The 22748-nt window shown below is 40.9% G+C and overlaps 5 protein-coding genes across 7 annotated transcripts in view; 3 read left to right on the forward strand and 2 right to left on the reverse strand.

Annotated features, from left to right (window-relative positions):
- Nucleotides 1-10580, reverse strand: part of LOC124186717 (26S proteasome non-ATPase regulatory subunit 12) — a 44081-nt gene extending 33501 nt beyond the window's left edge. The window contains exon 1 of one of the 2 annotated variants that reach the window (XM_046578645.1): nucleotides 10476-10580. The gene's annotated coding sequence lies outside the window, so the exon portion shown is untranslated. The remainder of the gene's footprint in view (nucleotides 1-10475) is intronic. The other variant, XM_046578646.1, reaches the window with a different exon arrangement.
- Nucleotides 10581-10796: 216 nt separating this feature from the next.
- LOC124186735 (autophagy protein 12-like) lies at nucleotides 10797-16566 on the forward strand. Of its 2 annotated transcripts, XR_006871712.1 has the most exons (6): nucleotides 10797-10952; nucleotides 11061-11286; nucleotides 11397-11533; nucleotides 11619-11785; nucleotides 15002-15098; nucleotides 15217-16566. XR_006871712.1 is itself a non-coding variant. In XM_046578672.1 (4 exons), the coding sequence occupies exons 2-4, from the start codon at nucleotides 11109-11111 to the stop codon at nucleotides 11739-11741; spliced, it is 438 nt and encodes a 145-aa protein (XP_046434628.1). In that variant the 5' UTR covers nucleotides 10797-10952; nucleotides 11061-11108; the 3' UTR covers nucleotides 11742-11853. The 2 variants fall into 2 exon arrangements, 1 of the variants encoding a protein (XP_046434628.1); XM_046578672.1 differs by lacking the exons at nucleotides 15002-15098; nucleotides 15217-16566 and having other exon boundaries at nucleotides 11619-11853.
- LOC124186568 (cilia- and flagella-associated protein 52) lies at nucleotides 12317-16124 on the reverse strand. Its single transcript, XM_046578396.1, has 11 exons — nucleotides 16004-16124; nucleotides 15720-15919; nucleotides 15477-15654; nucleotides 15162-15411; nucleotides 14802-15078; nucleotides 14558-14730; nucleotides 14034-14182; nucleotides 13801-13946; nucleotides 13584-13735; nucleotides 12891-13444; nucleotides 12317-12786 (listed from the first exon to the last, which is right to left on the reverse strand). Exons 1-11 carry the CDS (start codon nucleotides 16047-16049, stop codon nucleotides 12317-12319), a joined length of 2595 nt encoding a protein of 864 aa, XP_046434352.1. The 5' UTR covers nucleotides 16050-16124.
- LOC124186731 (60S ribosomal protein L12) lies at nucleotides 16472-17794 on the forward strand. The gene is made up of 4 exons (XM_046578668.1): nucleotides 16472-16613; nucleotides 16727-16800; nucleotides 16894-17284; nucleotides 17751-17794. Exons 1-3 carry the CDS (start codon nucleotides 16577-16579, stop codon nucleotides 17278-17280), a joined length of 498 nt encoding a protein of 165 aa, XP_046434624.1. The 5' UTR covers nucleotides 16472-16576; the 3' UTR covers nucleotides 17281-17284; nucleotides 17751-17794.
- A 286-nt stretch (nucleotides 17795-18080) lies between these two features.
- LOC124186727 (store-operated calcium entry regulator STIMATE-like) lies at nucleotides 18081-22675 on the forward strand. Its single transcript, XM_046578662.1, has 5 exons — nucleotides 18081-18644; nucleotides 19318-19462; nucleotides 19568-19689; nucleotides 20034-20230; nucleotides 20302-22675. Exons 1-5 carry the CDS (start codon nucleotides 18512-18514, stop codon nucleotides 20515-20517), a joined length of 813 nt encoding a protein of 270 aa, XP_046434618.1. The 5' UTR covers nucleotides 18081-18511; the 3' UTR covers nucleotides 20518-22675.
- Nucleotides 22676-22748: the final 73 nt, after the last annotated feature.

The raw sequence follows: 22748 nt of genomic DNA on the forward strand, positions 1-22748 counted from the left end.
AAAACTATTCAAAATATTGAAGTACTCGCTCAAGAATCAATGTTTTTATAAAAATTCACGTTTAAACATCTTTAGTGGCTAAACTACAGACTTTAAAACAAAAATTCAATTAATTCCCTGCAAAATGCTACCTGCAGATCCAAATCTGTGTCGTAGTTGACTGATAACAATTTCGAAAACAAGTGACACCTCCCCCATGCATTTGAACGGGAAAATTTACAATTCTGAGAATGCAATCTTTTGAAATTGGATTCAAGAGGATATCTTTCGCCGAGGAATTCTTCTTTGCTGTATGTAGGTAGGTACCTAATATTAGTTTTCTCATTTAAATGTGAAGGGTAAGATTCACCAATATATTAGTTTTCTCAGCAGGGAGGGAAAAAAAAATAATCCTTCCAAACGAAACACTCCGATACGACCCATAGGTATACGACGTGTGTGACGTGTATCCGTCGATTTATCTCCTCCCCCCTCCGTCCGCCCGCGGCGTCGTGTTTGCTCCACGTGATTCGCCCCCTGCACGATTGGCGCGTGGCGCTCGCGTGTGAGAGGCGTAAGCAGAACTGATTCCCACGCGCTTGACACTATACGACGGATTAACAGCCCCGTTGGCTTGGTCACTGCTGTTTTTACATGTGGGTTATATGCGCGTATTTATTATAATCGGTACGTACGGTCTCACGCACGGTAAACGCATTATCAAGGAAAGGTTCTAACCTTCCTAATCAGCATTTCGGTGACACGTTACTTTTTTTTAAACACAAGTGGAGATTAGAACACTGAAATTCTTGTATGCAAAACCTCTACAAATTTGAAATCTTCCAAAGTCGTAGACTCTTGACGTCGTTGATTTTATCACGTTCGGTCAACCGCTTTATATGAGGGACGGTTACACAATTCAAAAATATCAAAAGCGGGATGTTATTTATAATATACTGACAATTCTTGAAGAAAAGTAAAAATAAAATTTTGCTCAATCTTGGTGTGACGGACTTTTGGCCTGGAAAATTTTTAACTTTAAATGACTTCGATCTGGAATTTTTGAAACTCTTTATGGTAAATGTATACTTAAACTGTGAAGCGACAAAAGTCGATAAAAAAACGGTTTGATAATTAACTTCGATGACTTTTTGTGAGCACAGATATCATTTTAACGGCCGGATTACACGGCGCGTGGTTCGGCGAACTTGCTCGTGACTCGGTGGACAACGCGTCATGTGAATGGGCTTGTGCGCTAAGGCGCGACCACGGTCTTATAGACAGGTCTGGGAACTCCAGCTGTAAAACCGTGCTCGAAAATGAAGCCGATGTTGTGAATTTTCGCCACTAGCGCTAGTGAGGGAGAGGCCTACGTACGCATACACCGGCCTCGGAGATTGCAGCGCTCCGTCCTTTGGTGCACAAATTGAGAAACGCAGGCTTCAAGACGGTCACGTTGCGTTATATAGGAATGGGCTTGGAGTGCCCAGACCTTTCTATAAGACCGTGGGCGCGTCGACTGTCATTAAATTTAACACAAGTCAAAGGAAACGCGCCGCGTGTTGAGTATCGGCCCGTGAACGCGTTCACACATGTTGCTGCACGACTAGCGATACGTTCTCGTAGGTTAGGAATTTGTGACTACGAGGGATTTTTGGACTCGGACAAGCCTGCACAAGTCGCGCCACTCGCCAATCTACGCGGGTGTGAGAATGCTCGAGACTTGGATTCTCGCAGTAGCAAGCCTCAACGAGTCGAGCCAAGCTCGTCGAACCACGCGCCGTATAACCAGGCCTGAAAAATTACCGAATTATTTGTGCCTCTTCCCCGGTTCGAACCCTGTTCGTTCTCAATGTTTCGGATTACTAGTGGGGCACCCTACCTACTACGCCAAACTACCTCATGGAAAATGACTTCATTTGTTTCATAATACAATGGACGGTCCTCACGGGCATGACAAATAATTCACACAATGATAGCTTACGAATGAGATATTTGCGACATTTCTACTAGCCCGGTCAATCTAGACATAAAAATAGTGGTCAAATAGCCAAAATTGGGGGAAAGCTGAATTTTTGTGGAGAGCTTGGGTTCACCACGAGAAAGAAAGTTTCAAAAGTCCTCATTAATCCCATGTGCGCTACAAAAGTTATTCGGGGTCGAAGGTCAAAATTTGAGGTTTTTTGGATTTTTTTCGAAAACGGTGAGTTTTATCGAAAAAGTACCTTCGACCAAAGTTGTAGATCCTCAAATTATCTACAAAAATGGCTTTTATAATTTTTTTTCCAAGAGTCACCATTTCTGAGATATCGCGATTGTAAGAGTCACGTTATACATGATATGCACACATTTCCACGCCACCTGTGAGGTAGTGTACTCGACGCGATTTTTTTTTACGTAGTTTCCCCAGCAGGCCTATTCCACGAACTAGTATAATATAATTTTCAGGGATAATACTTTTTTAAATGTATAAGGAATTTGGATATTGATATTGGATATTGACTTTAATTGTAGTTTTGATTTTTTTCATATTTTAATCTGATTCATACGTCTACTTCAACAGTCATGTCTTGTTCGATTTCTTCTTCTTCCCCTTCCTCTTGCTGGATGTTCATCAAATCTTCAAATGCAGATGAACCAGTTGTCTCTTCATCAAAATCACATGAATCTTCCTCTGTCGTATTTAATTGGACATTCGAACAAGACTGACCTTGGCAATTGGTACATGCTGGAGAACACAGTAATCCTACTTTTTTGCAGCCACATTTTCCACTGCAACCTTTTTTGCAGTTGCAAAAAATAGAATTAAGGAGTATTTCTGGAGCGGGTGGCAGTAAACTTGAAATCGGTTCAAAAGTATTATCTATGAATTTCCACCCCCAGTCTTCTGGGTTAAGTTGATTGCCTAGCCATGTCTGAACTTGATAGAATACTCGATACAAGTGTTGAATAGCAGATGCCGATGTTGGGGGGAGATATGATAATTGTACTTGCTTCTTGCGACGAGTATTTTTGACAAAGGTTCAATATCGGTATTTATCTAGACAATAAATTTTTTTTGGAGCTCCATAAACAGCAAGGAGAAAGCGAATTCCTGCTGTGATTATTGTTTGCGGAGAAGAATCAGTTTCTTTAAATACTTTTGCGCAGTGAATCAAATCTTTTTTTTTCGAATAATTTTACTACTGAAGTTTTGCCCTTTCTATACATTGCTGAGGTACTTTGTCGATAAAACTCACCGTTTTCCAAAAAAATCCAAAAAACCTCAAAGTTTGACCTTTGACCCCGAATAACTTTTGTAGCGCACATGGGATTAATGGGGACTTTTGAAACTTTCTTTCTCATGGTGAACCCAAGCTCTCCACAAAAATTCAGCTTTCCCCCAATTTTGGCTATTTCAAATGTCTGGATTGACCGAGCTAGACTCACAATACGATTTTGAATGAATTTACGAACCCAGTTACTAACCAATTTCAGTCAATTTTCAGAACGTGACAGTAAATTAACGGTGTAATTGTCACAAATTTAAAATCTGATTACTGATTCCGAAATTTACATGGTAAGTTTTTTTTGGGCATTGCTCAAACCTGATGCTTTTAACGATTTCGTATAAAGTTTATACGTACGCATGTTGAGTAGATTCAGAAAAAAATTCCGTAATTTCCAAACAATTGTAAAATTATGGTGATATTATTTAATGAAGCTAAAGTGGAACAGGTTTATATTACATGAACAATAAAGTCAAAGATAAAATGATTGATACTCACACGTTACTGCACATTGTACACAATATTTCATTGAACAAAAGCCTCAAAATATTCATTCGTCAATTAAGATCAAGTATGATACTAGAAAGAATAGCGACATGGGCAAGAAAGAACAACAAAGTATACATTCATAAGAAACTGGCAGCAAAAGAACGTGTAAAATACGCTTTGAATTTATGATTGAATCGAGACTTGGCCTTTACGTTGACACTTCGCACCGCACTGTCGCACATATTTATACAAACTCTGTATTACGCTCAATTAGGAACACGAGGAAGGTATGTTATACAACTAAAGTCTGCGTAGATCTAACCAGCACGGGCACGTACTTAAGTAGCATTTTACAGTGGAATACAAAAAGATTTTTCTGTCAACGGCAAAACACAGACCAAGTGATTTATTCTACATAGTATTGGTTACCCAAACAGAGTAGATACAGTGTAGATATAGGTATTATTACATCATCGTGCGGTGCATTTCTTTCACCTGTAATTTGCATACTTTGGCAGTAACATTTTTCTTCATTACTCAACGTCCATTTTCGCGCTAGGGATATTTTCCTCGAGTTTTCATCGCCAAGTTTTCTTACACTAGAATGCTATGCGAATACTCTGAAAGCTAACGGCATGATTAAAGGCTCGCACGGTAGCGTCGCGGACCCCCTCGAATATCGGTAAACAGTAAAACCTATACTTCCAGAAGACTTTTGCAATTGCGCAGCGCTGATGTGGTGTTAGTTACATTCCAGCGAGAACCTTGATAGATTTATTCAGGTATAGGCATAGTGCATACGACCGTGTATTAATTAATACATGCACGTGCAAAGGTACACACGTGAGCATTTGTATTCGCAGTCGGAAGTGGGATAGGGCTGTTTCCAGGAATTGCGTATGTAATTCCACCTCCTCGACTATCAATTATCATACGTGGCTGTTCAATCGGTTAAAAAATACATATACTAAACTAATCCACGTGTGATCGCGACTATAGTTATCACGTTCAAATCATCTAACAATAAGAGCGGAAGAACCTTGGCTATATGGTACAAGGATATGCAAGAGAAATTGGAATCCTTGCAGGTTTTTAAAATACGTACGTATAGTGTGTATTAAACGTGGTAAATGTGGCCGAGAGAATTTGTCATTACCGTCGAGCTTGGTGCAGGCGGTCGATACAAACAGAACAGATACATTGTAGTTAATCAATTTTAACGGTACAACGATAATTGTGTGACGTACAGAAATTTTTTTGTAACGTTTAACTCAATCGGTAACGCTTATGATTAAGAATCTAGGCGATATAGGCACGATGTATAATAATTGTTCATGCTAAACAGGAAACATGGAAGTTCCGTAGGTAAGATAAAAAAAAAAATCCAAATGCCGAAATTCGTCCAGCATATCTGCAGTTAGCGTTATCTCTGGTCTTGCCACCAACCAGTTCTCAGAAGGAGCAGCTGTTTTTACCACTCCAGGTAAGAGGAAAAGTGTGGGAAAATATTTGAAGGAAACCGACGACCTGCGAAGGAGCGAGAAGTAAAATGCAAGATCAGGAAAATGTTTAACAGGGTGCCATGGTCGATTACGACGTTGACGTACGTATTATATATCTCCAAATAGCAAAGCGCACATCTCTCGAACGCAAAAAGGGGCTTACCAGCCTCATTCTACACACAATTCTGAACAGAAATTTTCACTGCATAACTGCAATGCATTTTCATTTGACGTAGAAATTAAAAAAAAAAAAAAAAAAAACGAATTCACCTTTGCGACTTCGTAGAATCCGTGCCATTTCTTTATTTCTACGGCAAATGAAAATGCATCGCAGTGTTTCTTTGTTCAGAATTATGTATAGAATAGGGCTGTCAAGTACTTTTTGCGTTGGAAGTACGTAAGCTTCGATATTTGGCGATATATCCGTCAACGTTGAAATCGACCAGGGCACCCCTTTAACAGACTTCGGTATGCGGTGCTTGGGTCAAACGCCGTTAGCGGGGAAATCCGTGCGGTGTGCGGAATATAACCGCGAAACGAATAATAATTGCACAACTACCGCAATTGTGATAATATTGCCGATTCCGAGAAAGTATGCGTGAAGTATAAAAAATGAGAAATTGGTAGAATCACGTTCGTAACGACACGAAGTACCAAGCCGTAATGTTTACACGAAACTATTTAGTATCGGTGATCGAGAATTGAAGTGGATATGTGCGCACGTGCGTATGTACTCGTATAAGATACGGGATACAGAGCTGGGTAGACACATTACAGGTTTACACACGTACCGTGTATATGGTCACAATGTGTAGCTGCCAGGCGTTTAGCTTCGGAACTTAATGTGTACACGCATACATTATATATATATATACTTCTTTTTTAAATAACGCTATTTACCCGAGACAAGTCCATCCGCAATTAAGTGCCCGCAGTTGCAGCCAAACCGTATTCATCCGACCCATTGCAATTACGCTGACTCGATGCGCGGACCTGACTCGAGGTAGTACGGAACCACCGTTTTGTTGCATTATCGCGCCCCGAACGGTAATAGCTGCGTTATTGAGTAATAATAATACGATACCGGGTGGAGAGGTGTCCTGGGCATGTGTACAACGTGTGTACATACATATAATACACGTTCAGGTTATCGTCGAACTCCTCCGGCAACGAATAAACTTTTTTATCGTTATCTCCCGAACGGATTATCAATTCGTAAACGATAACTAGTTAAACGGTCGAGGTTCGAGGGTTCGTTCGTTTCATTTGAGAAGGCAAATACGTAGGTATAGGTGGGTATGGGTATGGGTATACGGCGTGTCCGTTGCAGGCGGCGCCGGTGACGCGCCGACTAGTTCTCACGGGCGGCGTGGTTCGAAGGAACGCGGCGCGACCCAACCCGAGGCTTATAGGCGACGCGACGCGACGCAGCGCGGAGCCAGGACGGAAGAACCACCTCGAGAACGTCCTCGTTCGGGACGATGCGAGTAGCGTAACGGCTGTCTACGCGAGAACACTGCGATGCAATGACCGGCACCGTTCAGGATGAACCGTTTGGGCCGGCTGCGCAAGACGGTCACCGGGTGGTCGGTCGGCCCCGCAGTTATGCCCCCGATCTCACGGGGTCTTGTACGTACGTACGTGTGCATACCTACGCGTCCTCGTATTACGGAACAAGCGTACAGACCGTACGAATGAAGCGCGTTTCGTCTCCCCCGTCATCTGCTCCTTCTCCTCCTCCGCCTGGCCCTGTCGTCACCACGTGTCGACGCATTCACGGTATAGTAATAATATAACCAGTCTACTTACCTACGATAAGCCGGTGAATCCCCGCGAGCACGTGCGGCCGGAAACGAGAGGAGTACAAACGAAAGCCCGAGTGGCTGACTGCCCTAGCTAGACTGTCTCTTCGGTTCACAATCACCCACCACAGTATCACTCGAGTTTCGGTGTTGTCTCGCAGCAGTGGGATGCAGCCGGGGAGAGGTGAACCGCGGTAGATATCGCCGGGGAACAGGCGAGAGTTTCGTATCGCGGTTGAAAACTCCACGGGAGCACCGTACTTTCCGCACTGTGAATATACAACAGAGTTTTAAGGGAAATATTTTTAACGTCAGCTCCGAGCGAAGGTTTACCCGGTGACGAATCCCTTTCGTCCTCTCCTCTCTGCCACTGCCTCCTGAGGACACGGGGACGTACTGCGAGTAGCGGCGTAGCGTGGCTCACCCGACTTACCCGACAACAACCCGGGGTCTCGGACCGAAGCTAACAGAAGGCTGTAGGAAGGCGGAGGCTGAAAGCGAGCGGCAGGCCGAGTGTGCCTCAAACATGAATGGAATGCTTCTCGATGCACGCCAGTCCCAACTCCCAGGCAAGGAGGCGCTTTGCCCAGGAGTGCACTTTCTCGGGGCCCTTGAGGGTCCCTCTCGGGCGCTGTGCATGGAGGGGATCGGGAAACTACGCCGAGATATTTCTGTCGCCCAAGACTCAACCGACAACTAACAAGGTCACAGCCCTCTAAAAGACTTTGAACCGCTCGCTCATCAACCACATTGTGCCCTTACCTTCCCCCTCCTCTATCTCTCTCTCTTTCTCTCTCTCTCTCTCTCTCCCGCTTCCGGTCGCCCGTTTCATCTTCCTCTTCCACCTTTCAGAAGGATACGTATGTACGCGGTGTATCCAAGTAGCCTTAATTTCGCTATTTCATTTCCTACTTCCTCCGGTTCTTGCCCCGGTTTTGCCCGACATGCTTGACTCTGAAGCGATCATCCGGGAATGCAAACAAGTCGCTCGTCCCCGCGAATCACATTTTCGCGGGATCTTCGGATTCCTTGAGGTCTGTGAGCTCCGCGCGGACTTCTTACATCAGTTGTGGGTTTCGATGACCCGGGTCATTGCTCGCTAAATTTTTAGGTTCTACTTAGTCTGCACCAAGCAGCTGGGCATCGCCGCTTCAAGTTGGAAACTTCTGTTTGAATTTTAAAATCTAACCGAAAGCCACGGTTCAAGGGCGTAAATGATTGAGGTCAGCGCTATAGGGAAACGATGCTCTGTTCACCTGCGTATCGTCTTTTTTAAATACCTTCGCTTCAAACGCATATAAGCTAGAAGTAACATTTTTCGAACAAGTTTTACTCGCGGTAAGAATTTTTGGAGTTACGATAGCTCGGAGGTTCTTGAATAGGCGTAGAGACAGACGTATACTCCGCGAGGTTAATTATGCCACAGGACGACGTGTTTTCACCATCCAGTTGGTTGATGACTTTAAACTGTCACCGACAAAATCAACCTCGTTGAGTGTAAACGCGTGCTCGCTCTGCACGGAGCGGCGATAGGGGAATTCTATTACTGCGATCTGTTATCGCGCGTCCGTGTAATATAACACAGTAGCATTTTCTGTGGGAACATTTCCTGCGACTATATGCTTCGGTATACATACTGTGCGATATATGTATATCGTATATGTATAACATACCTATGTACTGCGGGGAGCTTTCGGAGATTAAAATTTTTTCCTCTTATGACAAGTACCGAATGCGACTTGATTCCACACGATGCAACACAGTAACTGTTTCAGAGAAGTTAGCCGAGCAGAAAAGACAAGTCGATGTATATCGGTTACATTGTGAGATCGAACTCGAAATGAAGTACAATTTTTCAAACTAGAAGGCAAAAGAAAAATGACTTGGTAACAATTTTTGCGTCGCGTATCTTACACAACGACTAGCCCTGGTACGTACAGTACGAGTAAATTCTTTACAGATGCCATGCGCGCTATACCTATCAGAATTGGCTCTAAGGGCGCTAGGTGTAGTAATTCATTATCTTATGTATACTTACGGCTAAATTTTAAAACCAGTATCTATTCGACCAAACCGTTCTCGTTCACATAAATGAACAATCATTTCGTCCCCTGTCTCTGTCTCTTTCTCTCCCACTTTCCCCCTAGTTTATAATAGTTAAAATTTTCTGTATGCAACTTCTTTGTTACATTCTACGTGATTGGCTGATGTCCAATATTTATCTTTTTCTAAATCGATTTTATTCGAAGTAATCTAATCTAACAATAGGGTGATTCATTGACACCACTGGTGCTCTCTACTGTCTGGTAATAATCTAGCTTTTGGTTCTTTTTCTAATTGCAGTTTCGAACGGGTATGTTATTATGGTTTAATGTCGTATATATTATATACGAGTACCTTTTTTTTCTGATTTTGTGATCTGATATTTATCAATTGTTTATTGTAATATCGACTCGTGCCTTTCTTTGTTCAATTTAAGTATATTCTCTTTGATAATACGTATACCTTATATGTAATTGCTAGAGGTGATCCAATCTCACGGCTGACAAAAATCTATATCCATCTATCTATGCCTTTTGGGTCTGCGATACAATTTGAAACGTTTGAATTAAGACACGAAGTGATGCATGTAGACAGAATTAGGAAAAGAGCACATTTAGAGTGTTGATCGTGAAATGAGGTTGGACTGGGTCTCCGAATACTTCGAGTGCTGAAACCTGCCAAACTAGACTGAAGACAGGTTTTTGCTCGGGTTTTTGCTCTATTAGGTTTTTCTATTATTTGGTCAGAGAAATGCAAAATAGTGGAAAGCATGGAATGAATCGAAAATAGTTACACAAGAGATGGTATTAGACACGAGGCTGATGAAACAAAACCTTGCCGGTAAATTATCAGGTACCAATTATATCTTTTAACCGACACACGAATAATCAATTACGACAAGACCAGATCATTTCGGATCGAAAAAAGAAATTGATTGAATCGTGCCATTTTCAGACCCATCCATTGCCATATACTCAAATGTTCTCTATGTATATCCTATACCCCTGTACGAATCACTGCGATATTATATATATTTGTCATACTGAGAAAATGAACTTGGCTCCCGTATCGACTGGAATTATCAAAATTCCGACCCATAATAGTCTACTAGTTTTACTGTCTTTGCGGTTAGTAAAAACTTGTTTTATGACACAGAAAAATAGCCATGTCTCTAGTTTCATAAGCGAAAGCGCCTGTCTGACCGCGATCGGTAAGAAGGCTTTGGGAAATATCGATTGAGAGAATGTGGCGGCGCCACCTCCTGAAGTGATTGTCATCGTCACAACATAGCTGTGCTAGCTGTCAATCGGCTGGCGTGTGTTCTGTAACGCATAAGATAGGAAGAAAAGAAAAGAGAGATACCATAATTACCCGGCATGCTCGGAATAGTCTTTTATATGCGCGTCCAGCAAGCAATTATAAAAATCACGATGTATAATAATAATTGATAAATCAGACTTGTCAGCTTTCGAAGGAAACGCTTATAATACGCAGACGTCAAATGAATGTTGTTGAAATTTTCGACGATCGATTAGAAAGCGAAAAAACACCTCATCCAATTTTGCCGTTCGATGGACAATTATTTATTTGCAGTATTGTTCAACCGATTTTTTGGCTACTCAAGTGAATAATATCTGTCTGACAGTTAACTCGATACCTTAAACTTAAATTTCAGCCGATTTGGACTCAGCAGTCATTGCAGTTCTGGGTAGATAACCGTGACCAGCTTTGTCAGACGAGTTTGATTTGGTTAGGATTTGAGGGTGTGAGAGGTGCTCCACGGTCAAATATCTAACGCGTCAACTAATATTTTCCAGCGATCTAGTCGCCGCAATTATGTGAAACTACAAGGTGCTTGCGAATAAAAGGTACGTACATAGATGTATGTAAGGATGCAACAATTAGTACTTAAATGAAAACAAGCACGATTCACGCAGTGGAATTTCACACCAACTTTGTTTTTGTTTGAAAAACAGCACCAAAGATCAACAAACGCTTGTTCCACCCTTTGAGGCTCGATTGGGATGGCTGATAACGAAGAGGACAGTCTGCCAGCTGTCGAGGTGCCGGAGAACGAGGATCAGGCCGGAGACGCGCCAAGCGAAAGCGATGCTCCGCAAAGTCTGGAGCCGATTTCTTCGGACACAAATTTGGGGCCCAGTGATCAGTCCCAAACAGTGGCAAATAAGGATTTGGCTAAAAGTAAGTTTCTTTTGCGGTCATCTTTAGGTGAGAGAGGACAAGTCTCACTTTAACATTTTAAAATTCTAACCGAAACTGACGCATGCTTCTGTAATTGTTCTGTAACACAGTTGACGTCTACTTGAAGGCGACAGGCAATGCGCCGATCATGAAGAGAAAGAAATGGACCGTCAGCCAGGATCAGCACATTGGCTGGATAGCAGAGTTCATTAAGAAATATTTGAAACTTGACCCAAATGAGAGATTGGTGAGAAAAACTTGTCACACACAGGGTCATTTTTTTTCTACGGATTTTATTTACACTGTGCCTTATGTTTCTTTCACTCTTTCAGTTTCTGTATATTAATCAAACGTTTGCACCAGCACCCGACCAGACTGTTAAAAACCTGTACGATTGCTACGGTATCGATGGAAAGCTAGTAATTCACTACTGCAAATCTCACGCCTGGGGATGAACTTCGTTCTGAGCATTTAAGAAGGAGCTCACAACGAAATGATGGTATTGTTAAATCCGTTGTACAATCTACTTCTTTCATATATACGCGACATCTTTGGTCTAGCTTCAAATTCTTTCTCGCCAATGGAAACTGCGAATCCGATAACCTAGATAGTGGTTTTACATTTATACACTATATGTGTATTTTTATCCGAGATGTTGAAAAAGAGGAGAAAAGATATTCCTACAGAGAGGGAAATTTCCAAAAGACATTCAACGCTTGTTATTTGAATATGAATGCAGGTGAATTTGAGATTATTCCTTTTCAGCACTCTGCTGTAAATACAAGTGAGGATGAGTGGGTTGTGGGATTGTTCTGCATGTGTATATCGATTCATTTTCTTTTATTCCATTCTAAAACCGAGTGAAAGCGTTTCATTCTATTCTTATACAAAATTCTCAATATGTGTAAATAAATAATTTATATCCTCAAAAGGCACGATTAAAATATCATTGCGGAATCACTTGGTGATATTGCAAGTACAGGGATAAAAAACGATTCGGAAAATCAGATGGTTACATTGATAGAGATCGTTATTTCCCAGAGCAAGTATTGTAGGCACAAATATTTGATCGTATTTGCGGCTTTTGTTGCCGATCGATAGAAGGGTCACAATTTTTCTTCTTGCCATCAGCTTCTTTCGGAGACGAAGTCTTTACCGATTGGTAACAGCTAATTATTGACGATTTTTCATGCCTATTTGAATTCACACGATTCTCAGTTCCAACTGATGGCTGTCTATTCTTCATGGGAATAGAGCGTGATTTTCCGTTCATTTTATTCTTATCGGTGCTCTGTGATCGTTCTGCCATATGAGTATTAGAACCACTTCTGCTACCAGACTTGTTTGTTGTCGACGAACTAGGCCTGGTAAGCTTTGATGATGATCCAGCATTTATCCCATGTTCATTGACCGGAACTTTTACGTCTCCTTGTTTCCACTCGCAGGTTTGTCGAGTTGGTTTCGCAGGGTCGCATGTGCAAGATGTAGACTCCTTTAGTCCTACAGTAAAAAAATGTCAGTATGTACTTTTTTAACCGGAATCTATCGTCGAATCATTTTTGTTAGGGTCTGAAGTATTAGTTTCAACCTGAGAAAAATCCTACCTGAGTGAACGCTCTTGACGCTCTCCAAATCCTTGCTCCTAGCAGATGTCTCCATAACATTTTCACCCCCGTCATTCGATCCGTTGATACTCAATTTATTCCATTCATCTTCGCGAATGCTACAAGTCGACCTAGACCGGTAGCTCTCTGGAGGTTTTTCGAAGACTGGTTCAATAGGACATTTCCAGACCATAATGGCGCCGTCGGCGCTAACGGTCACTATGCGTTTGCTGTCCGGACTAAATTTGCACGCAGTGATTATTGCCGCGTGACCAACTCCTATGTGGCTCGTCTCAGCCGTATGATAATCCCACAGTTTGACAATGCAGTCGTTTGAACCGGTTATAAAACTCTGACCGTCTGGACTTATGTTCAGACAATTCAATGCTCCGACGCTTGATCCTTCTATATCGCGGACCAGTGAACCATCCAGAGTTTCCCAGTAGGCTATTTTCCTGTCTGTTCCACAGGTTAAGACTTGAACTGCGTTTGGGCTGAAGCAAGCTGCCATGTACATTGTGTTTCCCATTAGGACTGTTCGCCTCACACGTCGTCTGAATGAATAATTTTTTTGTTTTTTTCAATGAAGTTGAAACCGTTTTGATTAATTTCAATTCATTATTCAGAATTGTAGTGCTATTCTTTCTTTTGTTTACGGGTACTTTGATTAACGAGTTTCTGCGTTATACTCACACTATATCCCATATTATACAAGTACCGTCGCTACTTGCACTTATTACTTCCTCGTCATTGCTAGCGATGTGTAGCGATGTCACAGGCCCCTTGTGCTCTTTCAAAACGCAGGCCAACTTCTGTACCTCAGGTTTCACATCCCAAAATCTCACCTGCGCCAAACGAAACGTATACAAATTATTTTTATTGAGCGTATTTCATTGCAACAACAAATTACCTGTCCGTCGCAACCCCCACTGATCAGCAAAGTACCGTCGTAAGTAATGACAACGGCAGAAACAGCTTTAACATGAGAATTGTGGATTGTAAAAATCAGTCTTCCAGTTTGAGGTGTAAATGCTCGAATAAGCCCGTCGTTCCATCCTTAAAGTGAAAAGAAATCAGATTAAAAGAAACTCGCATATTTCTTGACGGTAAAAAATCAGTCAAAAAGAAAACGTTGGCACAAACCGGAAATAATCATCCTTCCATCGTAGGAGAAACATATGCTCGAACAAACAAAATTAGGTACTGTAATCCGGAGCAATTCGCTCTGCGTCTCCAGCCTCCATACTCTGACGTCGTCCTTGCTACTCGTGGCGAATACCTCCGAATAATTGCTGCACAGGTATAAGTAGACCAGTCATCCACGCAGTCTGTGACCCCTGATTTGGCCAAATCGGGATACAGGGCTGTTTTTTTCTGGAAGCCCTTCGAAGTAACGTATATTTTATTATTGCCATTTTGCAGTATTCGTTTTTATTTACGAACTTCCTCGCGGATTCAGTTTATACGAGTTCGTCAATTTGAAACTGTACGTCATTTTGAAGAGATTCCAGAAACAAACAGCCAAGTACCCCAATGTGGTCAAACCAAAGTATTGGATGACTGGTCCAGTATTTAGCAGTGTTGAATGATTACAAAGAATTCAGTGAAGGTGATAAATTTAGTCTCCTAGTTATCTGGACGAATTTTTAAGTTCGTGTTTAACTCACTGTGGAAATGCAATGTCGTAGATAGAATTCGTGTGGCAGGTAACAAGCAACCGTATATCAAAGTCCTCCAGTTTTATTTGATATATTTCGCAGAACACCGTACCGACAAATAAATATTCTTGCTTGAAAAGCACCATAGAAGTGACTGTATTCTTCACGTTTGTTTTAGCCAGCTGCAGAGATCGATGTTACAATTTGAGTACAACAAAATGCTGAATATTTCAACGAAATAATCATTTCTTACAGTCAGAATCTGCGCGGTTGTCGGTAATTTTAATTTGGCCTCTCCAAAATTTGGCACTGGTTCGCTTTCCAATATCTTGACCAATTCCACTGTTCCATCTCCTGCTCCAACCGCCAGTCTCTCATTGCCAAGCAAGGTCAAACCAGTGATGCCTCCCGCGTACAATATCGCCTCAGTATTTGTTTTTTTTATATTCTTAGGGACTTTTGAGTAGCAGCCAACCATCACTGGGGTTTTCACTGGCTCCATGAACTCCATATTATGATAGAAGTTTAGCCTGAGTGAGAAAGTAAAAAGGTAAGTGCCAAGAACGCATTGTGTTTTTAAATCGCTGACGATCCGCTCCTTCTCATCTTATACCTCGCTCTGATCAGATCCCCCGAAGTTGTTCCACAGTAAGCATTCTCGTCCCTAGGATCGACAACAATGCAGTTGACGGACCTCCGCAATTTTCCTACTTTCACGTTAACTCCGTAGACCTTTCGAGACTCTCGGTATATTCTCCAGACCTTCAGCGTTCTGTCGCCGCCTGTTATAAAGCACAAGTCGCGTAGGTTCATTCTTGTTATCGTCCATGCGTCACCAGCAATTTCGTTGCTCGCGTACGACCCTGAAATTTGGTGAATGGTTTATTCAGTAGCGACATATCAACAGGGGTTCAGCAAAGTTAATTACCGCAAATCGCGTCGCCCTGGCTTATGTCCCAGACAACAACGTTACCGTCGTCTCGTCCCCCCAGACTGATAAGAAAGCCGCTTTCACAGGTGAAGCAGACGTCCTCTACGCGAGCTTTGTGTATTTCGTGGCTTCCCTTTATCGATAAGTCTTTGTAATTCCAGACGATCACCATCGCCTGAAATAATTCACAATTAATTGCCGAGCGTCTGATCTAAGGGTTTGAGCCGCTGTAAATCACACCTTGAAGCCAACGTGATTTATCTGTCCAGACCCAACATAATTTCCACAAGGTGAGACGCAGACTGCGGATATGACGTTTGTGTGACCGGTGAGAAACTTCTGCTTTCCAGAGGCCATATTTTTTATTGTCACCTTGTTGCCCATTGCGTAGATCAGGTGCTCATTGTCAGGGTGAAGCTGAAGGCCCTTTCGGCTCACACCTGTCATTTAAAATATTAAAAATGAGACTATGAAGCGGAGAATTTCTCGGAAGAGGTATTGAGTAAGCGTGGGAAACTACGAACCATCGAAAGCTATTATTCCTTCCAACTCGAGATTCTCCACGTCCATTTTTACCCTTTTAAAAATTACTCCAAAGGCTAGCTTGTTCAGTTAAAATTGTTCACCGCTTAGCATTTGAGCGACATTAGACACTTCTGTCAAATTATTTCTGACTCAGCGTGCATTGAATGGTTACGGGGATTACAATTCCCCTCCCGTTTCCATGGAAACGCGGGACGTCAAGTTTAAATTCAAAGCGAAGCAACCTACCACGTGAACCAAGTGATGCTTCGATGAAGCGAAGTCATGGGATGAACAACAAAATTGTGGTAAAGAGAATGAATTAGAGGATACGGTAAATTATTAGCTTGGGAATTGAAAGAATTCATATCCAAGATTTCGAATCGTCGCAATTTCATCAAATAGGTAATGTATCCGGGACTCAAGTAGTCTGCATCTGCTTAGGCCGAGCGCTACTAACTTCCGGCCTCCCAAAGGTCCGCCTTTCCTAAGCGCGATCCCCGCGAGTTCGCATCGTTTGTGAATCTGTCATAATCGGGATCGTGTAACGCAATTTAATTAACCAGCGCATCACCATGCCTCCTAAATTCGATCCTACCGAAGTTAAGAAAGGTACGTACTCGTTACTTCCGTCCTTGAATCTCCGCAATAAAAATTATGAACCTCAATTTCGAGCTTTTTCACACGTGTCACGTATGTTGCATTATATTTTACTATTCTTACAGTCTACCTTCGATGTGTTGGAGGAGAAGTCGGTGCGACCTCTTCCCTTGCTCCGAAAATCGGTCCTCTCGGTTTGGTGGGTGAAAAACCACGATCAATCTAACCTAACCTATCCGTAATCTACACGGTCGTTTTTTTGTTTTTTTATTAACGCCCCTTATTCTCACAGTCTCCGAAAAAAGTCGGTGACGACATCGCGAAGGCGACCAGCGACTGGAAGGGTCTAAAAATTACAGTGCAGCTGACTATCCAGAACAGGCAGGCGACTATATCCGTTGTGCCGTCGGCAGCGTCACTGATCATAAAGGCACTGAAGGAGCCGCCGAGGGACAGAAAGAAACAGAAGAACATCAAGCACAGTGGTAATCTCTCTATGGACGAAGTCATAAGCATCGCTCGTGTCATGAGGCCCAGATCCATGTCCCGGGAGCTCAGCGGAACCATAAGAGAAATCCTTGGCACCTGCCAGTCTGTTGGCTGCACCGTCGAAGGACGCCCCCCACACGATCTTATAGATGAGATCAATGCTGGGCAGTTGGAAACTCCGGAAGAATAAAATGGTGGGTACAGGGCCCTGCGCTTGCGTCTTAGGTCGTTGCAACGGTGTTTATCTTGCAAGAAGTAAAGATGTCGTTAGTTCAAAAAGGGAATGCTTTGGCGCGATTTCTTTTGTTATTGATCCCTTGCCGGTGCAAATGAAAGCGTGAGCTTAGGGCTCTTGGTAGGGGTTGGCATCCCATCCACCTGATCGGTACCGATCAGAAACATGGCGACACTGTTTCTGGCCGGATTATACTGATCAGGCACTTGTGGCCATTGGGGAGAAAACCCCAACAACAAATCTGGCATATTAAAAACTGAAATATTGTGAACTCGTGCTACGATTGCTTCAAGTTTTTCTTACTTTTATTTTACTATCTGTAGTTTGGGGGTGTGGTAAAAGAAACTTTGAACACACATTACAGCCAGAGTTTGCAATAATGAATTTTAGACTCACCATCAACTCGGATTTTTTTACTGTTTCAGATGATTGAAGGAGGTTAAAATTGAATAAAGAAAATCTTATCAAACAACTTTTTTTTTATTCACCCTAATCATATTGTTCTCCAACCTTATTACGTGTTTAATTTCATTGATCCTGCCTATAATATTATTTTTTCCCAAGATCGATCAATATTGTTATTAGAATTTGTAAGAACTCTGTCTTTCAACGAACATTAAAAATCAGTTATTCATCGGATTTGAATAATTCCCGGGCCAAAATGAGTGTGGCCAACTTCGCGTCCTAGTCGTCCATCTCGAATGTCGCACTTGCAATTAGTTCGATTCCTAAACGGCTCGGACTTCACGCAGGTGTCAAAAATTGCGACGACTCCGATTCAACTTCACGGTGTTCGTTTCACGGTGAAGTGACAGTTGCGATCTGATCACTGTGGATGATCATAAGATTACTATCTGGCCAGCGTTCCAGCTCAGTGGGTTTTTTTTTTCTCGTATGTGTTTACGTATTACCTACTATCGTCCCTCAATTTCGGCGACAAATGAACGTCGACATTACGTATGGTAGGAAGAAGCCCGCGCCTCGACAGTTAATTAATTAATCGGCGAATCAACGCGACTTGTCTCTGTGCAATTACGGTTCTTTTAATCGCGAGTATTTTGTCCGAAGCGTGAGTATCGCCGTGGCGCGCAATGTGAAAGTTTCAGGTGAAAGACCGTTGCATGTACCTAATCGGTCGCTTAGTTAATCGTCGAATTATTCGAATGTGAAAAGAAAGAACGAAGAGATGACAAACTCCTCGTTTATCGTCGACCTCAATGAGCCACCGGAGGATCACTGCGGCAAAGACGCCCTCACTGACGTCTTCGGCTGGTTTCTTCAAATCCTGCTTGCCGCTCTCGCCTTCACTTGCCTTATCCGTAAGAACACAGAAATCGGCTTGAAACATTTCGCTTAATTAGGTTAGCCTCGTTCCATCCGTTCGTCATTCAATCTTAATCCCTGCCGAGTATTCGCTCTGACCATTAGATATATGTCGGTATGAGCGGCAAATCGACGCGATCGATCTACTCGACAAACGAGTAATTCTATAGGAAAAAAAAGAGAGATAACAAAGTGAATTACTCGAGTGTAACTAAAGACGAGGAGAAAAAAAGAAACACAACTACTGATAGCTATATGCCTGGCGTACGTTGTTGTCGCATTGCAATGTAAGAAACATGATACAAAACGGCAATAGAAGAATAAAGAACTGTATAGTTTAATTTACAATGGATGTATTACCCTTCAACAATCGTCGTTTGTAATAGCATGGATTATTTCCCATTTTTTCCATCCAAACATACGGAACCATTGCGAATCTCATCCTCTTTCTCGTTTCTCTTATCTGCAGTGTGCTTGTATTGATGATAATCATCTTAACACGCTTGATTTCTATCAGTCACGCTCATTTACTTCTCTTACATAACATATTGTCTCTAAGCAGAGTCCTGCAGTCTGATCTTCGGCCTTGCGATTGGATTAAAAAGAGAAAAAAATAACCAAATCAATAGATGGAAATTGATCGACGAACGTATCGTATTTATTTTTCAGTTAAAAGATTCTGCGAACCTCGATACGAAAGAAGACCTTGGCTCATCTGGTTCTACGACACGAGCAAGCAGGGTCTCGGTGCCCTTGTCATCCACCTAGCCAATGTCTACCTGGCTAGTAGGTTTCAGGGAGATCCCTGCACGTGGTAAACTTTCTTATCTATCCAACACACTGGTGTAAAATAATTCTCGAATGCTCCGTTATAAAGAAGCCCCAAATTTAAAATTACCTCAATTGCATCCAATTTTAGGTACATCATCAACTTTTTGCTGGACTCTTCCGTTGGGTTACTCATAATTTGGGTCGGTATCAGATTATCGCAATATTTGGCAAGGAGAAAGCAATGGGAGTCCATCAACTTTGGGGAATATGGTAATTCGCAATCGCTGACTCAGTTTTCATTGTGAATTGTCGGTCATCTGTCGTCTCTCACTAGTTACCCTCACCCTCTATCTAGCTTATCATTTGGAGATAGATCGTGCGTACAGTCTGATGAAGAAATTATTGAAATAATCAGTTATGAAACAATGGTTTGAGAATAGTGGAACAGAAGCTCGATCTGAGTTTAATTGAATCCAATTTAATGCATATTGCTCGCGTAACCTCAATCTGTATGTGCAAATTTTTTTATTTCGACACTTCCTCGACTAGACTGTACAAGTGAAAATGTTTTCTTCGTAAAATAAATACGTTTTGAACCTTTGTATCAATCACAGGAAAACCCCCATCCGTCAACGCATGGCTCACTCAATGCGTTTTGTATGTTCTGCTGATGATCATTGTAAAGATTTTCATCACATTGCTGATTCAGCTCAATTTTTGGGACCGAGTCAAAGACCTGATTCTGGCACCGATAACGAACGCGCGAGTCGAGGCTGCAGTTGTTATGTTAATAATACCATTTTTCGTTAACGTAAGTTGAGAAATTCACTCTTCTATATTTGGTACAAAAGCACAGTCAATGTCATTTTATTGTCGATCCAGGCGCTGATGTTTTGGGTGACGGATAATTTTCTAATGAGAAAAACGAAACATCTAAGAACAGCCAAGGACCCTTCGTTGCTTCAACGTGTGAAAATACGTTACAGAAAAATACGGAAGGACAAACGTGACGAATCTGAATCCGACATTCTTCTGTCAGCTGACGAGGAACTTCTCGGTGCAAACGACCCATTGCAACGACTTAACATAGCCACGTAGTAGGATTGATTCAGGAAAGAAATTATGTCACTCACAGCATTTTAATCTGTATTTACTCGTCTGTCTAAGAAGGTGGAACAATTTCGTCGTCGTATCAATATTAGATCTTTACAATTTTATTAGTAGCCTAACATTCAACTCAACTTTGAGAAATTACGTTTCATTAATAATTTTTTTTTTCAATTCCTATTCAAACGATACTCAATGACGTAGAATAGGTTTTATTTTATTTATTTTTTTTTTTCGTATTCCAATTTACTTCCTTTTTTGCGAGAGGGACTTGGATAAACTCTTTTATGACAAAAAACATCCAAATCAATGATAATAATTTATTTATTAAAATTTGTGTTAAATTTGCATAAAGCATTATGCGAAACTTGTTACTCGGTGTTCGAAAGTTCGAATCGTACGTTTAAGACATTTTTATTCGTCAAAAATGATAACCAGTGTACATAGGTAGATATTATATATTCGAAATGACTACTGGGTACATTACCTAATATTTATCTATATGTATAAACGCTCTTGCTCTGTGAATTGAAAAGAAAATAAGCTTACAGAATTAGGAAAAATAAGAAAAAAAACAAAAAAAAAATATATACTTAAGACAGAAGAAAACAAAACAAAGTAAATTTTTATATCAGCAGGAAGTATCAAGTAGCTTGAATATTTTATTCCGAAACCTGCTCAGCGTACCTCGGAAAGCAAACAAAACGAGAGAGCTACACACACGTAGTATACAGAAGGAGATTAATGGTATATTTTTAAAAGACTGTATTGTACAGCTATAACTTTATATTTTTAATACATGTAGTTAGAATAGCGATTTCCTTCATCGAAGTGACTATGTAAAAAAAAAGACAAAGTCTTAAATTTTCTTCCTATATCACAAGTCCTGGTCAGATTGATAGATTTCTACAAATACTTCGTCAATCTACTCAAATTTTTACCTTCGCAGATCATTTGACAATCTCTCGTTTTATCTTTATAAAAAACCCAGTCAAATCCATTTTCTCGTGTTAAGGTATAAAAAAAAAAAAAAAAAAAAAAAAAAATCGATTAAACCGTCGAAGCACTTTTAAAACTAAACTTTACAATATTGAATTGCATGTATGTTGTATGTCTGTACGTACATGCACACATGTGGCTTAAGGAATTTGCATATCTAATGACAAAGGAGAACGAAAGAAGAAAATGAGAAAACAGTTTGCTTGTAAGATATATGTAAATAATTATAGGTTAATGTATTAATAATGTGTAATATGTCGTTCGTTTTATATGGGGAAATAGGTAATTGAGAGAGGGAAAAATTGGCATTTCCCCACATTGAGGAAGTGCATATAGGTCGTTACAATACAAAATCTCTTATTTTTCCATAGCTCAAAATTTGATTCTTCAAAAGTCTAACTTTCAAATTGTACAGTAATACTCGCGTGTACTTTAATTCCTGCAGAGAAACTCAACACTACTAACCCTAAATGGTGTAATAATTAATTAATAAGAGATATTAATTGTTAGGACCAACGAAAAGAAGGAAGAAAAGAAAAATTAATGCGACTCGTCTTAATAAGCTTGAGTTATGATCAGATATATATGTTTATATTTATATACGGAAAAAAAATGAAAGAAAGAAAAATCTTTTTTTTTTTTAACGGTGAAAGCGTCTGCCAAAGATTTCGTAGGAGAAAAATAGAGAAACATGTGGAAAAAAGTTTTAAAAAAGTATACGGAAATACTATGAAAGGTTAAAAAGAACTAGAAAAAATGGTTGCTGAATACGTCCTGTAATTAATCCGTTATATGTACACTAATACGTATAATGTACAGTATATCATACGGAATCGTACATTGCTATATCTGGATATTCGACGACAAATACCCAGAAAAATATTTATATGATGGCAGAATTTTGAACGTCCATAAGATTATTGTATAATTAGTTATGAAATATACGTATTTAAGATCTATAACTTGTTTCCTCGAGTTTGCCACGTATGTGCACAGTTAATGGGGCAAAGATCTATGTAACTACCTGTTATATCATCAGGATATTGTGTACCTATGTCTGTATGTACATACATACATACGTATGACCTGTGTTTCACTCGATTAGCAACATTTTACGTTTGATGTAAAACAAAAATCAAATTTTTTCAAACGTTTGGAATATTATTAATTCATGATACTGTAGATTTATGTCCGTTTGTAATATTTATACATTTATCTGTGAT

This window comes from Neodiprion fabricii, chromosome 7, assembly GCF_021155785.1.
Source record: "Neodiprion fabricii isolate iyNeoFabr1 chromosome 7, iyNeoFabr1.1, whole genome shotgun sequence".
Classification (NCBI taxonomy): domain Eukaryota; kingdom Metazoa; phylum Arthropoda; class Insecta; order Hymenoptera; family Diprionidae; genus Neodiprion; species Neodiprion fabricii.